At 38.8% G+C, this 21,188-nt stretch overlaps 1 protein-coding gene across 1 annotated transcript in view; it reads right to left on the bottom strand.

The window, feature by feature from the left end:
* COL14A1 (collagen type XIV alpha 1 chain) overlaps positions 1-21,188 on the bottom strand; it is a 217,298-nt gene that overhangs the window by 131,530 nt on the left and 64,580 nt on the right. The window contains exons 6-13 of the mRNA XM_036264128.1: positions 18,163-18,318; positions 17,187-17,306; positions 15,803-15,967; positions 12,827-12,988; positions 10,127-10,278; positions 8,080-8,209; positions 6,179-6,324; positions 2,918-3,047 (exon numbers count right to left, since the gene is read on the bottom strand). Of these exons, the coding sequence (XP_036120021.1) occupies positions 2,918-3,047; positions 6,179-6,324; positions 8,080-8,209; positions 10,127-10,278; positions 12,827-12,988; positions 15,803-15,967; positions 17,187-17,306; positions 18,163-18,318 (1,161 nt within the window). The remainder of the gene's footprint in view (positions 1-2,917; positions 3,048-6,178; positions 6,325-8,079; positions 8,210-10,126; positions 10,279-12,826; positions 12,989-15,802; positions 15,968-17,186; positions 17,307-18,162; positions 18,319-21,188) is intronic.

Raw genomic sequence — 21,188 nt, 5'->3', positions numbered from 1 at the left:
TCAACCAGGTCACCTGAAATGAAGTCTTAGCTATTCCACTCACCTATCATTTGAGTCTGGCAGAGTCACTCTACTGGTCCCTTCCACAGTCTCCCATGTGTAAGACAAGGGTGATGCCTAGCTGTCATCCCCACTGGGTCTAGTAGGCATTTCCAAACACGCACACAGAGACACTGACTCCTGCCACCCTCCCAATCTTCTCAGTTTCTCCCTCTGAGCAAATGGAAACTCCATTCGTCCGATTGCTCAGGCCAAAAGCCTCCGAGTCAGTCAACATTCAGGTTTCTGAACATACATCATGGTCTTGGTGAGGTTACCCATGATCACCTTGTGTAAAATAATCCTTCCGCCCCATGCTACCTAGCTCGCTTCCCTGATTTTTTTCTTTATTTATTGTACATTTATTGGTCTACTGTCCCCCTGCCCCCCTATATTACAGTCTCAGAGGGTTAGGGAATTTGGTTTAATTTTGTTCCGGGCTTTGTCCCTAATATAGCAAGCACTCAATGAATATTTGTTGAATCAATGAGCTGGATCCCTACTTGAATAAACCTCGGTGACTTCATGAGACTAGATAAAAAGAAACGCTTGCTGTTGTTTGAAAAAAGATTTAAAGAGCGTTGGTGTCTCTGCTGATTCCTGACCATCAATCCCATGACGTTTGGCATTTCCTCAAGGGTCTCCTCCTGATTCGACAGATTAAAACTTGTCAATCAGCTTTGAGTTTTGTGAGCTCTTCTAGGTTTATAGTAGAAACAATAATTAAGATTTATTGCATGTTTTCTATGAGTCTGACATATAACTCATTATCTCATTAAATCCTTACATTAGACTGCAAGGATAGAGCTACTGTTACCCGCATTATATAGATCATGAAACTAAGGTACGTAGCTTGGCCAAGGTCACAGTTAGTAGGAGCAGAAGAGCAATTAGAGTTTAACTCAGGTAACTGACCTTAAGTACTTGTGATATAGTACTGATAGTCAGCAGAGCAAAAACCTAGAAGATAAATAATGACAACTGTCCACCCTAGGGCAAAGTATAATGTTTCCTCACCCCAGGGCCAATTCCTTCATTAATTTTATATATATATATAAATTTGTAAATTTATATATATATAAAATGATAATATATATGTATTTTAATTTAGTAATAAAAAGCCTATAAAACTTCATGACTCTCAAACTTACCTTTAAATATTGAGAGAGAAATTGTAGAAAAGAGAAAAGCAATATAATTATTTTGCGTTGTACATACTTAACTCTACATTTTTTCGGAGTTCAGTTAAATTTGGCAATATGATGCAACAATGTCGAGTTTCCTTAGTTCATAAAAATATCAGTATAAATGGTAATAAAAGATTTGACTTTGAGTGGTGAACACACAGTATGATATATAGATCATGTATTATAGAATTGTACACTTGAAACTCACGTAATTTTATTAACCAATGTAACCGCAACAAATTCAATAAAAATATTTTAAAAAATAAAAAGCGACTAATAAAAAGAATTGCCAGACTCAGGAACGAGTACCCAGGACATGAGTTTTTAGGACTTAAAAAAAAAAATCGACTACTAATACTGGCAAAGAGTCATGCACATTTTTTTATATAAAGAATTAAGTATTCTGAGTGAAAGATAAGTGGGTAGTGGGAGAAGTTCACTTAAGTCAAGTGATACATTAGATGCTGTTTGGCGTGATTCATTGCTTCTGTGTCGAGCTCTCCCAGTTTGGGGGAGAAGGGAGCATTTTTTGTGTGTGTATTTGCTGCTTTAATTACATTTGTCTTTCTTCCAAGAGGAAGAACAACACAGCCTTGGTTAACCAAGAATAAATGTGGGAGGAAACTTCCTTCCTTATCATTAAATATTTACATATGTTTCCCAAATAGAATCTTAAAGACAAAAGCATTGTAGAAACTGTGCCAGTCACCCCCTCCCAAGGCTCAGAGGGACAGGCAAGACCCTGAGTCTCTCTGCACTTTCCTATATTTACCTTTTCTAAAAATACAATAAACTCAGCACATTTAACCAAAATTAGACTTGCCAATAAAATCATTACTCAATTAAAAAAAAAGAATTATAATAATTTTCTGAGATACAGAGAACTGCAAAGATGTTTTGGGGAAAATGTTAATTTTGATGAGTGGGGAAGAACATATCGAGTGAAAGTGCGCTAAGTGCTCTCAGCTGGACCGATGCATTTCAGTTATACTACTATTCACAGACTCAGAGATGTTACAGTACTTGCCCATTGTCACCCGGTTAAAACATGACATGAGCTGGGATTTCCATCGTGGCTACTCTGATTCAAAAGCCATGTTCTTTCTTCTATATTCTGATCTAGCTTTTGGATGCAGACAAAGACCCGGGTGTCTAGAGGATGCTAAAGTTCAGTTCTAGCATCCATATGACTCATAATAGTAAGACCAAAAGAAATATATTTCTTTCCCCTAAATAATATATCTTTTTTTTTTTTTTTTTTTTTGGTATGTGCCCCTAGCAGGAACCGAACCCAGGACTCTCTGGTCCACAGGCCAAAGCTCCAACCGCTGAGCCAAACCGGCCAGGGCTATATATTTTCTTTTTAATTAAGAAAAATTTTTTTCCATTACAGTTGAAATTCAATATTACCTTATACTAGTTTCGGGTGCACAGCATAGTGGTTGGACATTTATATAATTTCAGAAGTGATCCCCCCGATAAGTCTAGCACCCACCTGGCACCATACATAATTATCACAATATTATTGACTATGTTCCCTACGCTGTACGTTACATCCCCAAATACACCTTTTCTTGAGTTACAATGAGCTCTTAAGAGGTTTCGACCTAAACCAGTATTTCCAACTCAGAATCCCAATGTTGATTTGGGCTTTTATTACGGCATTTCATCTGAACGACGGAACTGCTCACATGTGGTTTCTTGTCCTGAAACAGGGTCGCTGGCCTCTTCTCCAAACATGGCGTAAACGGTGACCGTGTATTCCGTATTGGGCAACAACCCGCTCAGTTCAATATCGGTGTGGGTCTCTCCAATTTTCATCTGAAAAGAACACATGTCATCAGATTGTGTGCTGATGTGTATTATTCATGCCAATCAGCGTGGAACTGGAAGAAGGTGAGACCTCACAGAATAAGATGGTCTCCTCACCACCCCTTCATCAAACAGGCTTCAGTCTTAATTTGCTCATTGTCACATCATTTCATACTACGGAACAGATGCTACAGAACCACATAAAACGAAACATCCCCATGCGTGCTGTTTTAGGATAACTCTTTACATCTGGACAAGTGGCAACTGCTACGAGAATAACAGTGCTGGATATTTGGACCCCAGAAGAGTGTGGGTGGAATTGAATCAGAAATGTTCTCTAGAAAGAGTATGAGCTCCAGGCCAGCGTGCTGGGGACAGTGCCAAGTGGGCATCTTTCACCACTTGGCTAATTCTAACCAGTCTCCTGGCTGGAGGCCCAGGCTTTGCTTCCAACCCCACTGAGCTGGGTCAGTTTTGTTGCCCAGTTCAACAAAGGGCCTGTCCACCTGGACACGAGTCTTTGCCAGGGCTCAGAAGAGATCAACCCACCTTGATGCCCAAGTTGGCAATTTGCTTTTTGATTCTGGGATGATTTTTATGAGCCTTGGAGTCAAGCTAGCTAATGTTCTCAGTTGTGTAACAAGTGAGTACAACTGCAGAACAGGGTGGTTTTAGTTTTGGTTTGAAAGGAAGAAAAATATCTCCGCAGACAGTGTCCAGTCATACAACTTCCCGTGTTATCATTGTCAAATTAAAACTTTGAATGTTGAGACATCTGAACATAGATAATAAAAGTGTAGAGGAAATACTATAATATACCCTGATATAGCTACCACTCAAATGTAATAAATATCAACATTTTGTCATATTGACTTCAGATCTTCTTTTCTAAATTATCTTTATTATTGAAATTATTACATATGTACCCACTTTTCCCCCTGACCCCCTCTTCCCCACTCCCACCACCCCACCCTGCCTTTACCACACTATTGTCTGTTTCCATTGGTTATGCATGTATGCATATAGGTTCTTTGGTTTCAGATCTTATTTTTAAAAGAACTAATATATTCAGATAAAACAGAAGTTCTCTCTCATTCTTTCTGTTCACCACCTCTGCCCTAATGTTGAAGTATATCTTATCAATCCATTTTTTTTACTTCTACATACATATATATTTGTAAATAATATATGGTTCTATATGTTTAACAACATACATAAATTGAACTATAACAACATAATACTTTTATAATTTTTTTCTCTGTCAATTTTATGTTTCAAGATGTATTCATGTTGATACACAGGGACAGAATTGACATTATTTAACTCCTTTATGGCATTCTTTTATATAAATATGCCGCTATTTTCCATTCCTCTTGATGAACATGTCAGTCATTTGGAATATTTTGCTCTGACAAAGTCTTTCCATTGAAAAATCCTTGCAGGATGTTTCCCTATGCTATATACCTCAAAAACTGTATATGTCTTTAACTTGATGAAATAGTTCAAATTATTCTCCAGGGCAAATGTACTAATTTACATGAGTGATTCGGTTTCCCCACATGCTCATTGATATGCAATGTTATCAGACTTTATATTTTTAAATAGGTTTTTATTGATATTTTAGAGAGAGATAGAAACAGCGATGTGAGAAGAAACATAGATTGGCTGCCTCCTGTATGCCTCCGACTGGGGATCGAGCCCGCAACCCTGGCCAGGAATTGAACCAGGACCTCTCAGTCCACGGGACAACGCTCAATCCACTGAGCCACACCAGCTGGGGCAGACTTTAAAAATTACTTACCAATCAGTTGGGAATGAACTGGTATCCCCTTCTTTTTTGTCTCTTTCCTACTAAAACTAAACATTTTTCCAACATCATTTTAAAGTCTCCCTTCTACCAAAATAATTCAAATCAATATTAAACTCAAATGGGCAAAAACTGTCTAAACCTTGCAAGTAAAAGAACACATGTCACCAATGCTCTGTTCTTGACACTCAGATTCACCATATTTTTGGCCCTAAAAATTTGTGTCACCAGAGGCAGATTTTAGACAATCTTAAAGAGTCAAGTTCTGAACTCACTCTCTTGTCTACCTGCCTGTCAGGACACTCTCAAGTGTCATAGACACTTCCTCTTTGTTCCTTGAACACTTATATCATAGCCATTGTTTCCTATGAATTAAAAATGAAGACTAAAATAAATCATTTAAAAGTCAAAGATTCATCAATTAAAATGAAATAAATGCACACACAAAAAATCCACATCAATGAGATACATTAGTCTATCTTGCTAATTAGTAAGAAAAAAATTTCCTAAGTCAGTGTACATAGAGGGAAACAGTCATTTCTGAACTGCATATAGAAATATAAAGTATGTAAAATTGCTCTAGAGTCATTTGGTAATACCTAGTGTAATAACTGGTGTACCCTTTGGAAAAAGAAACTCCATTTCTAGCACTTTATCCTAAGGAGATAATCAGACAACCATACAAAATTATATCTTAAAAATGGTCACAAAACCCTATTTTATACAGAAAAATATCTAAATGTTCAATAACATGAGCTTAATTGAACATGACCTGGTTCAAAACAACAATGGAATACTATAAAAATACTTAAAGTGACTATGTAAAATATTATTTAATGGTGAGAAAAAATAGTCACAATAGACAAAATGAAATGAGAAGAGCACAAAACATTCCTGTTTGTTGTATTTAAAATGCATTGAGTCTGGCCAGTGTGGCTCAGTGGTTGAGCCTTGACCCATGCACCAGGAGGTCACTGGTTCAATTCCCAGTCAGGACACATGCCCAGGTTGTGGGCTCGATCCCCAGTGGGGGTCATGCAGGAGGCGGCCCACTGATATTCTCCCTCATCGATGTTTCTATCTCTCTCTCCCTCTCCCTTCCTCTCTCTCTAAAATCAATAAAGGCAAAAAAAAAAATTTTTTTTAATGCACTGAAAAAGACTTGAACTAAATGCAAACAACCTGCTACCTCTGGGTGGTACTATGATAAGTGATTTTTTTCCTCTTGCTTAATGTGAATTTTCTAAATTTTATACATTAAATTTTTATAGCAAAAACGTCTATTTTAAGAGAGTTGAAGGTTTAAGGACTCCAGTGGGCAGCGGGCTGTTACCTCTTTCTCATCCCCAGCCAGACCCTCCGTGAGCGGAGCGTAGAGGATCAGGTACCCCGATGCGCCGGGCACGACATTCCATTTGGCCCGCAGACTGTTTTCAGTCACATCGTACAGTTCAAGGTTGGAAGCCATGGGTAAGGCAACTGCAAGAGGAGATCAGTGTTTTTAATGTTCAGCCATTTACCTGTGTGCTTGCTAACTTCAAAGTATCCCTCTGCTACTTAAGTAAACGTAGCTTATTTTTCAGATAATTTTCACCCTTCGATCTGTTCACATGGCCTTCTGGGAGGGTAGACGTAGTGGGCACTTAAAGCAGGAATAACGTCTTCTTGTTCCTGATATCCCACGACAGAGCCAGTCAAGGGCGAGAAGACTATTCTGGCCATCCGTTTACATCCATCAGCAAACAGTGCCTGACATGCAGCAGCCATTGAAAATAGTTGTTGGGCCCTGGCTGGTATTGTTCAGTGGTTAGAGCATCCACCTGCACACCGAAGGGTTGCAGGTTCGATTCCCAGTCAAAGGCATGTACCTGGGTTGCAGGTTCTTCGATCCCCGGCCCCGGCTGGGGCACATGCAGGAGTCAGCCAATCAATGTGTCTCTCTCACATCAATGTTTTTTTTTCTCTCTCTCTCTTCCTCCTCCCTCCCTTCCAGTCTCTCTAAAAATCAATTTTAAAAATATCCTCAAGTGAGGATTAACCAAAAAAAAAAGATAGTTGTTGGGTTGTCAGTTCACTTAATAAAATGACCGAATGGGTGGCTGGATGAATGAACACACAAAGGAACAAATTCTCACTGACACACTCAATCAGGGACAGTGATGGAACATGACTGAGTAGCCACAGGTTTAAAAACATGGAATAATCAAGAAATAGGACCAACCATATGAGAGATGGGGACAAAGAGATTAAGGATAAGTTCCTGGCTTTAGCAATGCCAATGAAAACTATGAAACTGTTGTTTTCAAATATAAATCTAGGCCCTCCATACTCTGGCCCTGTCTGCTTTTCCAACCACAGTGTCAAGTTCAGGACTCTGCTCACAGGTGTGGCTCCCTGACACACTTCGATGGGGTGCCTGTAGCGGGTCATTGCACTAATATGTTTGCTGTCCTTGTTTTCCATCCTCTCCCTTACTAGACAAAAACTCCCTTAAGGGCAGGAACTGTTGCCAAAATATTTCTGCAAAGTGGAAGTATTAACACCTGCCTTATAAACATTGTCAGGGATAGATCCAACAATGTATTGGACTGGAGAGCGTGATTATCATAAAGCCTGGCACATTGTTATTGGTGCTGTTGATCTTGCTATTGTTCTCTCAGAGGTAGAATTTTTAGGCCAACTTTGCATAGTGTCTAGCATGTGACAAGACCTCAATTCACATTTGAAATAACTGAGTGGGTGATCATGTTTTAAGTATCTTTCCCCAGGAGTGTGTGTGTGTGTGTGATCATGATCATGCTCAGGTAAGAAATTACTAGAATTCAGAAGCTTGTTTTAACTGCAATAATATAAAAAATGAAAGAGATGTAACATAATTCCCTGGCCATTCCACTGGGCAGGAGAGATACAGAGCTCCTTGTCTACTGACAAATTCAAGCTCAGTGCTGAATCCCTAAGACACATTCACTAAACATTTGTTTATCGAATAAATAAATGTGTTTTGCACCCTTCACCGCTCAGGCTGCTCTCTCCTCAACATACCAGAGTTTTATAACATCGCCCCCTGTAGGTCACACCTGCAAACTGCAGTGATCGCATGGCCCAGTACGGTTTACAGCATGTCAACTGTTTTCCAGGGATTCGACCCAGCACAACATGAGCAGAATTCCAGCTTGGGAAAGGCCCCCTAAGCAGTGCTGTACAAAGTCAGAGGGGGTAGGATCCGATACGTACGCGTGGTTTCGGTTCCCCGCAGGCCTTCGCTGGCGGTGTGAGAATATACTGCGAAGACAGCCACCTGATATTCGGTGGAAGACATCAGGTTCTTCAGCACTGTGGAAGATACTCTTCCATCCACCACCACCTGTTTGACGCACAGTTCAGGAATGAGAGTATGCAATGTCCCCCCTGCAGAATTACAATTAAGCAGCAAAAATATCTCTAGCAAGAACATTTCAGTCAATATCTTCTTATTTGGGCCGTATCCGCTTTCCACTGTGGTGGTCAGTTCTTCTTGAATTCCTACATGAAGTGAAGCATCTTTTGTGGAACGTGTCTAAAAGTCCCCTATTAATTCCTATCTAATGGAAACGGTGTCATTCGTAACCTGATCAATCCCCTGAATAACAGTTAACATGTGACATTTGTCCACAAGCTCTGGGAAGCACGTGAGAAGGCTTATTAGTCACGAAAAAGATAGAACCATTGGAAACATTCTGATTTTTTTTTTTTGGTCCAGATTATTTAAACCTCCATGATCTATTTCTCTAACACTTAAAAAAAAATTATAACTCTTGCCACAATCCAGAAGAAAATTGTGTAAATGCCGAGGTTAGTCAGGGGTTAGAACAATAAAAGGTTAGCACTTAAAAAGAAGAGATTTCATCACATGTTAACATATTCCCTGTGAGTTGCTGTATCAAAGATAGGAACTGGGGAGAATCCAGTCACCTGGCAACATGTATTCTCCTGTGATGGCCAACCCATGCGAAAGGCCAGACACAGATGCTATGGCTTCTCCATCGCACTTAATCCCCACACACGTCCAGGAAACCCCAAGTCCTGGAGGACCGTATGACCACATACTTTGGAACACACAGACTCCATTAAGACAGAAAGCTCAGACCACTCCCGAAGTAGAAAGATACATGACTAGCAAAAGGGAGCTCTGGCCAGGTAATTAACCACTGATTTCTTTTGCTTTAGAAGTCTTTTTTTTTTTTCTTTTTTTTTTGCCTTCAGCTATTTATTAACATTTCTGGAATTCAAAATACATTAAGAACAAACACAGTAAGTTATGATAAAACCCACTTAAACATGTGCAACCTCTGATAAAAGATGAAAAATTGAGTCAGTTATCCAATTTAAGCTGAAAAAGTAAATTTCCTGCATTACTAGGCTATCTCAAGCAAATGAGCCTTTTAGTTCAGTTTATACAACGTGACCTTCATACTTCATGGTATTTTGTGCAAAGCCAGGAGGAAAAGCCTTTATTTCCTTTCTTGCTGAAGTAATAAAATAAATATATAATGAAGAGAAAGCTAAATCTAGACTGTATTTCATGAGATCTATGTAAATGTGTCTTTAGACAATTTGCTCGAATCTTGCCTATCAAAGCAAAAGTTTTTCTGAGGTCTACACGTTGTTCATATGTATTTCTTTTAAATATTTTTCTTGTTAATTTCTTTCTTTTATTTTTGTAATATTTATTGATTTATTTTTGTTACAGATGTTTCCTTTTTTTCCTCCCTAAACACCCTCCTCCCTATCCTGCCCCCACCCCAGCATTGTTGTCTATGTCCACTGGTTACACATACGTGCATATAAGTCCTTTGCTTTATCTCATCCAGCCTCCCTGCACCCCTCCTCAGAGGTCTGTCAGTCTGAACCATACTCCTTTCCATGTCTCTGGGTCTATTTTGTTCATCAGCCCACCTTGTTCATTATATTCCACAAATAAATGAGATCATGTGGTATTTGTCTTTCTCTGATTGGCTTTTTTCGCTTAGCATAAAGAACTCATTCATTTTTAAAAAGAAAAAAAGTCAAAACAAGTTGTATTAGAAATGGATATAAGACAGTTCTGAGGGTTATTTGATGAAGGTGAGAAGAAAAGATGTAAATAAACTTCATGGACACGTGGAAATATATTTAGGCCAAATAATTTTAAATGTCTGGGACAGAATAATCTCCTTGAATACCCATTTCTATCTTGTCTTCACTACCGTAGAAGATTTGAGAAAATGAAAGTAATGGTTTGAAAATATGATCTCCGTATTACCTCGTCTGGTTTTCCACCCCTGGTAGGATAATACACAACTCTGTATTTTTCCACCTTTCCTGGGGCATGAGTCCAGTTAACCATAAAGCTTCGTGCAGTGACTTCAGAAGTAATCAACTCCACAGGCGGCCCAATGGTGGCAAGGGCCAGAGCTAAATGAAAGAAACACAAGATGAACCTCTTTCCCAAAGTTATTTCTTATGAACATAGGAAACCCCATTAGTCAGAAATGATTACTGATTTTATGCTACCTCTAAGATTTTCATCTCTAGATAAGTTTTCAGTTATTCATTTCTATATTTGTTTATGACAACATTGTCTTTTAAGTACCAATCCTCACACTAGGTTCTGAGGATACAAACTTAAATAAGACATAGTCCTTGACTCTAAGAAAGGTGCTTAAAGAAATTGCTGTAGCCCTGGCCAGTTTTCTCAATGGTTAGAGCATCAACCCATGGACGAAAGAGCTGCAGGTTCGATTCCAGTCAAGGGCAATACCTCAGTTGAGGTTTGGTCCCTGGCCCTGGATGGGGTCGTGTGGGAGACAAACCAATTGATGTTTCTCACATCAATGTTTCTCTCTCTCCCCCCCCCCCCCACTCTATCTGAAGATAAATAGAAAAATAGCATCAGGTGAGGATTAAATATATATATATATATATATAAATATAAATATATATATATGAAATTGCTATAGCATAGCAACAAACAAAAACACAGCATTAACTGAGCATGCATGTATCTGCAAGCACTCTTCTATGCTCTTTAGAAGTATTATTTTTTAAAATTATCAGTAGTTATTATTATTCTTCCCTTTTCGTAGGTGAGAAAAACCAAGGCACAATGAACTTAAATAACTCTCCCAAGTCTCACAATTAGTCTCAGGGCTGAGACTAGGGCTCGAGCTTCTTGACTCAAGAGTCTGTGTTTTTAAGCATCAGAAGGTACAGTAGTTGCACTGAAGACTTCGCTTCAACACATGGCCAATATCTAGAAGTAGAAAGAGCAACTAACATATTGAACGCCCCTCTGCGCTGGACACGTGTAAGCACTTGGTGTTATATACATGTTAAAGTAAGTGGCTCTACAAAGATTTGAGACATGAACAGGGCAGGGTCCTTGAACTTTAGGACTTCTTATTCTCTAGGGTCACTTATACAAGGGACTTCAGTAACCACTGCAGTGGGGGAAGAGCAGAGTTATTGAACACTAACTATAACCAGGAACTGTATTACAAGATTTATCAGCAACTACATGTAGATTTTTTGTGGGGAAATCTGGGTTCTAAAGTACTCTCATTAAAAAGCTCAGAGAAGTTTGTTCAGGAAACTGCAGCTTGGCTGCCCAACTTAGTCCCTCATCAAGATTAAAAATGTTTTATTCTGCAGAAGATTTTAAGAGGATGAAAAGACAAGCTACAGATAGGGATAAAATATTAACAAACCACACATCCAAAAAAAGGATTAATATCTAGAATATAAATAAAGAATTCTCAAAACTCAACTGTTAAAACTAAACATAAGGAAACAAAACCAAAAGAAGTCCAATTAGAAAATGGGCAAAGGACATGAACTGACATTTCACCAAAGAGCATCTCACAGATGTAAAATGAGCACATGAAAAGATGTTCAACTTCATTGGTGATCTGGAAAATGTAAATCAAAACCACACCTTTTATAATGGCTAAGATTTAAAAAATAGTGGCAACAATAAATGTTGGGGACAACTCATAGAAACTGGATCACTCATATACTGCTGCGGGGGTGTCCAATGCTACGGCCACCCTGGAAAAGAGCTTAGCAGTTTCTTAACTAAAACTGAACTAAACAGAAAACTACAGTATGACACAGCAATTGCACTCCTAGACTTTATCCCAAAGAAATAAAAACATATGTTCGCACAAGAACCTATACAGAAATGTGCATTGCAGCTTTATTTGTAACAGCCAGAGTGCAACAACTCAGATGCCTTTCAATGTGGGAATGGTTAAACAAACTGTGGTACATCCACAAGGTGGAATACAACACAACAGTGAAATGGAAAGAGCTATCAATACATGCAACAACTGGAATGAATCTCCAGGGAATTACCCTGAGTAAAGGAAGCCAATCCCCAAGTGTTACATACTACATAATTCCACTTATATGATATTTTCAAAATGAAAAATACTTGGAGATAGAGAACCGATTAGTGGTTGTCAGAGGTTAGAGAGAGGTTGGGGGAGGGAGAGCAGAGAATGTGGCTATAAAAGGACAACAGGAACGATCCTGGTGGTGACAGAAATGTTCTATGCTGTGACATCAACGCCACCCCACCCATGATGTTGTACTGTAGTTTTGCAATACGTTACCATTGAGGGAAAATGGAAAAGTGTACACGATCTCTCTCTACATTGTTTCTTACAACTACTTAAGTGGACACTTATCTCAAAATCCGAAGTTTAATGAAAACAAACAAACACGGTGGTCTAAAGGCAACATCACGGAGAAGATGATCTCGTGGTTCCAGTATTCCCCCCTCACCCCCACAGCGCCACTGACACGCCCCCACTTCTATTGTGTTCATTCACTTCCCAGGATAACAATGGGCTCTGTTTAGAAAGTCCAGGATGAAAGATGGTGAGAAGTTTCATAATCCGCGACAAAGTTGCTCGGGGAAATCCCGCGTGCACAGAATGACAGCCGAGGGCCACGCGTTTACCTTTGATCTCCCGGTCCTGTTCTTCCACGCCCAGGCAGACGGTCCGCGTCAGGCTCTCCACCACCGTGTGCATCAGGTCGAATTCGGCGACGTTGTACACGTGAGTGCTGTCCGGCTCAGAGGCGATCTCCTGCAGCTCATTCTCATCCGCGTTCTTCACCCCTTCAATGGAGGACAACAGGGAGGGCTGTGACATCTGTGCCCCATTTGAAAAAGCAATGGCAGTGTTCCCAACCTGAGCCCCTCAGTGTCCACTGCCACCAAAGCATCTGCTACTTTAAAGAGGCACCTCTCTCCTCTCCGATGCTTTTCCAAAGTCACCTTCAGAATCATTTTTAAATGGTTTCTCTTCATCGTCTTCTATGTCCTCACCAGAAGATGTATTGATGAAACGAACCTCTATCTTGCATGAACATTGCAGAAGCAATTGTAATTAAACCAGAATTCTAAACTATCAAAAATTCAGGATACATTTCTATGAAACAAGTTAATTTAAATTGAGAGATACTGCTAGAAAAAATATATATACAATGACTATCAATATTATTATAATATAGTATTAAGAGACAGCTTGGGGGAAATTTTTTAACACACTCAAATACAATGGGCTGGCTGGTAGCCACTGCAAACAGGGAAGCTCTGGTTCTTCCACAATATTTACTGAATTCCCTAGTGACGGGTCAAGCACAGTGCCGGGTGTTTGGAGTACAGTGGGAGCAGAGTGATACAGAAAACCCTCGGCCCTCATGCAGCATCTCCAGTCTCTATCTTAGCTGCTGATGCTAACCCTTAGAGTGTGCTTACTATGCCTCAAGCACCTCAGTGTTTTATGTATATTAACACATTTTAATCCTCACAACCAACCCTATGAGTTTGCCACACTATTTCTCCCATTTCACAGGTGAGTAAACTGATGCACAGAGAGGTTAATTCACTTGCTCAAGGAAACACAACTAGTAAGTGTACCCCTGGGATTCTGCCCAGGCGGTCTAGACCCAAAGTCATATGCTCTTAACCACTGCAGGATGCTACCTCTCAGGAGTCTACACATTAAAATGAGTAAATATTTACCAATGAAATTAGAAAAAGGGTGTCACAGACTGGGTTTAGTGAGGTAGTTCTCTTCCCCAGGCTTCAACAAACAAGGAGCATTTCTGTATAAACTCCTGACATTGCAATCATCTTAGGGTGTTAAAAGAGGTGCTATGGAACAAAGGAAGGGAGATTACCAGGGGCAACATGAATTACTTCCTAGATGCCTGGCCGTGCCACTGAATTCATCTTCCAGCCTCGACACCCTGAGTAACAAAGCCTTGGTTGTCCCTCAACTATTTGCTTTCGGGGGTCATAGGATAATGAATACTACTGGTTTTCAGGTAATCTCCCGCCCCCCCAAAAAAGTCCCAATCACATCTGAATTCACTTAACATTTTGTTTAAAAACTCATCCTTTCATTATGAACAAAATGGAGAGTAAACACATGAATGAATCCCCGTTAGTTTATGTGTTCTGAAGGGATTTCCTTTGTTGGAGAAAAGGACTGCACAATAAAAAATGAAAATTAAATCAATCTCTCTGATGTTTCTTGCCTGGGGACTTCTACAATAGCTTCTAAAATGCACTGTTGGATCTGGGTCCACAATAACAAAATAACATTAGTGCACGCTGAAGCAATGAGCTTAATATCAGCGATGCTTTTTATGGCATTTAGTTAAAACCAACAATCCATATATATATATATATAAATCCATATATATAAATCCATATATATAAAAATTCATATATATATATATATATATATATATATATATATATATATTCTAGGGCCCTGCCCTGGCTGGTTTGTCTCAGCAGTTAGAGTGTTGGCCCTCAGATCAAAGGGTCATGGGTTAAATTCCCAGTCAAGGGCATGTACTTGAGTTGCAGGTTCAATCCCCGACCCCAGTTGGGTTGGTGTGAGAGGCAACCAAACCAATGTTTCTCTCTCCCCCTCCCTTCCACTCTATCTAAAAATTAATGAAAAAATATCCTCGGGTGAGTATTAACAAAAATAAAATAAAACTATTCTAAGGAAGATAGTCCCAAATCTGTATCTATTTCTCTCTCTCTCTCTCTCTCTCTCTCTCTCTCTCTCTCTCTCTCTCTCTCTAATAGTTTTGTGCTCATAGCATGGAAAGAGAGGAGACGGTCATCCTGAGTTGGAAGGGACTTGTTTTGCCAGGATTTGGCCTTTCTCATCTCTGGGCCCCAGCACCCACGACAATGCCTGGCGCACACCAGATAAGCAAATACTTCATGAGTGAAACATTTGAAAAACCACATTTTGATAGCAAATCTAGGAATGGGACAAAAGAATTGTGTTTTGTTTTAGGGTTTGTTTTGTTTTGTCGGTCTCTACTGAGTAGAAGACCTTCCTACTGCCAAAGAAAATGGAAACATTTTCATCAAGAGCAAAGTTGCATCATCTAAATATTTTGCAGTTATTCTGCATGTGTGCCATATATATATCCTTTTCCACAAAAATGATGCTTTCAAAAGAGTTTCAGAGAATTAACACTGTGTGTCTGGAACTTTGTGCTTCCTTTACATAGCTGCAGGACCTTGATCGCTTGAAAATGATAAGTCTGTTTCTCCATATACTACCAGAAAAGAGAGAGCCCATAAAGAGATACTAAAGAGAAAATCCTGACTAGTACAAGGTAACGAATATGAACCTAACCATTGCACTTTATGCTTTTCACAACACCTTGTGGATGGCATCTCACCTGGAGGTCTTCACACATGACAGTTCCCATCGCTTCCATTTTAAATAGAAGGGAGTTGGGCTCAGGTCACATGACTAGTTGTGATGAGAGTCAAGACTAGAAAATGTTCGGGTCTGCTGGCTTCCCATGAAGTGTACTTTGCATTACATATTATTTTGAGTGGTTGTGTGTCTGTCCCCACTGTTGAAACAGGACAATAAACAATGCATACCTATGGCAAACAGCTCTACACCAGATTCACGAAGGTTTCTGGATGGCGGAATAATATCGTCCTGGGACTTTCCGTCTGTGATTAAAATGCCAATTTTGGAGACTCCCGTCCTTGCTCCTGCTTCTGGCTTAAAGCTATTTTCAAAAATGTAGTTCAAAGCAAGACCTGGCAGAAAACAAGGAAAAATAAACACAAACCAACCACCTCTAATAAAAATCCTTCCAATCCTGCAAAATGAAACCAGAAGATGAGTAGCTTATTGAACTAAAGGGGTTTTTATGAGATGCAAACTTTCATCTCCATTTTTACAACAATCTCTTCCTTGACAGATCGGATGAAAAACTCAAACCCACCAGGAGAGGTAATAAAAATAATTGAACACTGCATCAGTTCAGAAGTTAGCATGTACAAAGAATATTGAATTCATGGCCAATGGACATTACACATCTGTGTTCAAAAATCTAAATCTTTATAAGATAGGATAAAGCAAGAATGCCCACACAATAGCATCTGTTCCAAATATTATCACTACACTTTATGTTTTCTAATAATGGACTACAGAACTGAAAATTCCTCCTGTCTGTTTTTCTTAGAGGTGGTACGGGCAGATCTCAAAGAATAATTGAACCCCCACCTTTTGATCGTGACCCTTTTTACCAAGACAAAATGAAAAATGCTGCAATATTGTGATAGGATCTGTGTTAAATAATTTTCTGTTGTTGTATTAAGAAAAAAAATAGATTATGTCTCAAACTGGCAAAGCAGTTGTCAAGATTTCGGTGGGTTCCTGAAAAGCCAATGACAGCATCTGTATATTTTAATTGAGCATCTATATTGTATGCCTGTGGAAGAAAAGCATGCACTCAGGGTAAAACCTGTGATAACCCTTGTGGCTGGGATGGTGATCATCTAAATAGTCTTACATTCTTCATTTAGCAAAAATATCAGTGAGCCAAAGATCCACAAATATGTTCATGATAACTACCGATTGCAGAATAAATGTCAAGAGAATACCTTCCTTGGATATAAGATAGAAAATCTGCTTTTATTTCCGTGGCAGGGTGGCTGGAAGAAAACAGGCGGAAGGGAGGGAGGAGAAAGGACTCCCAGAGGTGAAAACAGGTGCTGAGCGCCGTCAGCCTAGGAGACTGCTCCGTTTCTCCTCGGTCCACCATGCCCCTCCAGGGACAGTCTATTCACCTGGAGGGAGCCGTCTGGGTTTTTAACTTACAAAGCCGAGTGTGAGGGAAGAACCATCTGAGAACTTTAGATGCTGGTTTGGTTTTTAAAAATATTATGCTAAGCCTTACAAAGAGTCAGACTGAAGAAATAAAACTTCTTTATCAAAATCGGTTGCTAAAAATGTGGACTGAGCCAAACATACCTGTCAGCGTATTTCCCCCCTTGTAGGGCAGATTCCGGACGGCTTCGATCACCTCATCCTTTGTGCTAAAGGCATTCAAGTGCCATTCTATTCTGGGGTCACCACTATACTGTGCAAGACCTGGAAAAGAAAGATAAAAAAGCCCACCCAGACATGATGGGTTACCCAAGGGTCTAGTGCGCTCTACGAGAAGCTAGAATGATAAACAGCTAATCCTGGCAACATTTTTTCTCTACCTCGCTGTGTACTTTTAAGAAGGATTCCTGGGGGCGGGGGTGGGGGAGGAGGCTGGTATTTAAGAAATTAATCAAGAGAATTAATTATCTGGGGGCTGAGAAAATGTTATCTATTTTCTAGCCATTTAGAAGTACCACCTAATTAAGTACTTAGCGTTTTTTTTGTTTTTGTTTTTTTTTAAGTCTGATTATATTTCTAGATAAAAAGTCTAGATTATATGTTGGATTTTATTCTCAAAGGTAGGAGTTTCCTTAATGGCTATTTAAAAGCAAAACTAGGAAACTTTTTGTAATAAAGTGAACTTCTTTATTTGCTTTTTGTCTCAGCTAGATTTAATTAAGCAAAGATTATCTTGTATGTACTATAAAAAAATTTCTAATTTCCACTTGTTTTAGTTTCATGTTTTACTAGATTGAGCTGTTTCCCTTAAAAAGAAAACTTTTACCTGATAAATTCTGAAGCCAACTCTAACTTTAACAATATTATTATTATTATTAGGCAGAGAGGATTTTGACATTCAGAAAATTAAAATGTATTCAATAATTAATTGAATGACAGTATCATAGCAAAATTAGTAGGAATAAATATTTATTGATCCAAACTCACAGTTTGGGGAACACCCCTATAGTTCATCCTGTAATTCTGAAAGCCACTTTGTAAAGAGTTTTTGAAATTTCTTAAGAAGCTTCCCCAAAGTTTTACATTGACAGCTGACAGCTATTAATAGTAAGACGTGTACCAATTCGTGTCTTCTCTGAGCCCACATCAAATGCTGTAACCAGGTTTTCCAAGAAAAGCCGAACCAGTCTGAAGTTGAACCTTCCAATGCTCCATGAACCATCAACCAGGATCACAATATCAGCAATAGCAGGAGTTTGACAGAAAAATTTCACTTCTGCAAAGTACAAACCAGACCTGTGTTACTGTTGGAACTTTTAAAAGAGTGAGTCTATTTTAATATCTTTCAAATAACTTAGTGCTAAGACTACAGTAAACTCCCCATTAAGGCAACCATGTTTTTACAACCCTTCCCTTAACTGCGTTTTCGCTGGAAGAAAACGTGGTACTAGCTGGCCGCAGAGCGACGCTCTGGAAATAGTCAGCAAAGAACTGGCAGGTTCACACCATCCTGGCAACTCAAGCCGCCTGCATATTTTAGAAAGTAATGTCTGTGCAAAAATCATCCAACTTTGGTTTCAGCCTACAGATTCTTTCCAGGAAAGGTCTTCGCAACACCAGTGTGAGAGTAAGCAGAGATGGGGAGATGGCCAGGACGCGGAGGCAGCTCCCCTGTTCTGATAAGTAAGCTCGAGGAGGTGACAGAGAGAAATAGGGCTTCCTGAATTCAACAAGTCGGGGCCATGCATTTAGTGTAAGAAAGGCACACAGATCTTTGCTGAAGGAAGAGTTTGTGGAAGAAGAAAATTGGAAAGGGCCCAACAGTTTCTCCAAATTCAAATGCTTGTGTTCACAGCAGTCTCCCCTTATCCCTGGGGGATACATTCTAAGACCACCCCCCCAGTGGATCCCTGAAACCACAAATAGTACTGACCTGTATATATGTACACACATGCGAATAAGAATATGACTTCTCTTTGGCATATTCTCATTGCTGGTGTCACTGCTCTTGCGCTTTGGGGCCATTATTAAGTCAAATAAGTGTGACATGAACACAAGCGCTGAGATACCACGGCAGTCGACCTGATACCTAGATGACTACTAAGCAACTAACAGGTGGGAAGAATATACACTGTGGATGTGCTGGACAAAGGGAAGATTCACGGCCAAAGTGGGGTGAACCGAGATGGTAAAGGATGAAGGGAGATTTTATCATATTACCCAGAACAATGCGCAATTTAACTTAGAAATTGTTTATTTCTGGAATTTTCCATTTAATATTTCTGGGCCACCGTTGACCACAGGTAACTGAAACCATAGACAGCGAAACTGCCTATAAGGGGGTTATTGTGTCTATGTGGCAATAAGATTTTGTCCCTTAAAATCATTTCAGTACTTAATTTTTTACATGGCTCAAGTAGGTCTCAGAATGAGGATCTAGAACAGGACACCCAGACCTGGAAGTCCCAGCCTGCAGTGATTACGGGCAAGGTGCCAAGGGCAAAGAGCTGCCTTTGCCACAAAGGAGGAGGATGTCTGATACATAGGGTAGGTCTGTGCTTGACGAGGTGAAAACCACCATTTTCACGCTCAGAGCCAAGATGCGTATTGTTAGTATCTTTAGTATCGTACTATAGTTTGTGCTTCAAAAATAACTGCCTGACCTTGTTGAATTTTCATATTAGGACTGGAGATCATGAATTGTGTGTGTGTGTGTGTGTGTGTGTGTGTGTGTGTGTGTGTTTCTTTGTGTCTTGTCTTGAAATTGCCCAAGAAATCCCATTTGTTTTCTAACATTAAATGACAAAAAAACAATATTTGAAATATAATTCATATAATAAAACCCAAAATACGGAAGTATTCATAAATAAATTGAATGTATTTTTTCCTGGGGGAAGAAGAGTTGAATTACCATAGTTGGGGGAGGCAATTCAATATATATCTCTGCACCTAGCAGGCCACATTTTGTTAAAAAGATCTTGGTGTTTTTCCCCAGGCATAAATATGCATGGAATATATAGATCCTTTTACCAGATGGGGAAAAAATGTATTTGCCAATGAAATACTCAGATACTCATATGGAAGCTATATAGTCCACCTCAATTCAAAGTTGATATATTACATTTTAAGGCACCAAATTTCCCTTCTCTAATAACCAAGTACAAAGCCACCAGCAACTTGGGATAGAATCCTACTGTATCAGACTGAAATATTCTAAAATAATTTACTGTAAGAAATCATGGGATACAAATTTATTTTTTTGAAAGTAATCAGAAAAATTGAAGTCTTATAAAGCATTGAGAAGCTATTCCTCTCATTTTTAATGGGGAAACTTGCCTCAAATTGAGAGTAGTTTTCTTTCTCTTCCAAAATTATTGGGAATATCATTTCATCTTTTTGTTTGGGTACATTGAAGATGAGGTCTTAGAAAGGGAACAATCTCTCTCTGTTTACATAGAAGAGGACTATGAAAATATGTATTTTCTATTTCAAAATTTTTTCCAGTAAAAATGGTCTATTTAGCTCATTCAACTAATCCTGACTTGGAGATATAAATTCTCTATAGCTGCAAAGTAAGTTGTAAAATTAATTGGCCATAAATTAGAAGATTGACCAATTTAATTATATTAAAATTTTTTAAGCTGTTCATAAAAATTTTTTTTAAAAAACACCTTAAGAAAAATAAAAGACAAAGTTCAACTGGGATAAGATGTGTACAGTATTAAAAACTAAAAAATAATTAATATCAAGAATATATTAAAAAATAGAAATAGATATTTTAGAGAACAGGAAATATATATATCTAATAAATGAATGGAGAGAATTTTAACTACATTGGTGACCACAGGATAAACTGGGAAAAAAATGAATTTAATACCATTTAGAAGTGCTCCAAAAATAATGAAATATTTAGATATATACTTAAAACTTCTGCAGGATCTGTGTGTTGAAAACTACACTATTGATAGAAGAAATCAAAGAAGACATAAATAAATAAATGAATAAATGGAGAGGTTTGCCATGATCATAGATGAAAAGATTGAAAATAGTAAAGATGTCAATTATCTCCAAATTTATCTATAGATTTAATATGATTCCTACCAAACCTCAGAAAGTCTTTTTTAAAGATATAGTCAAGCTCAGCTG

Source organism: Molossus molossus, unplaced genomic scaffold, assembly GCF_014108415.1.
Source record: "Molossus molossus isolate mMolMol1 unplaced genomic scaffold, mMolMol1.p scaffold_m16_p_16, whole genome shotgun sequence".
Taxonomy (NCBI): Eukaryota; Metazoa; Chordata; class Mammalia; order Chiroptera; family Molossidae; genus Molossus; species Molossus molossus.
The sequence above is the reverse complement of the archived record's forward strand: the minus strand, read 5'-3'. Positions and strand labels throughout refer to the sequence as shown.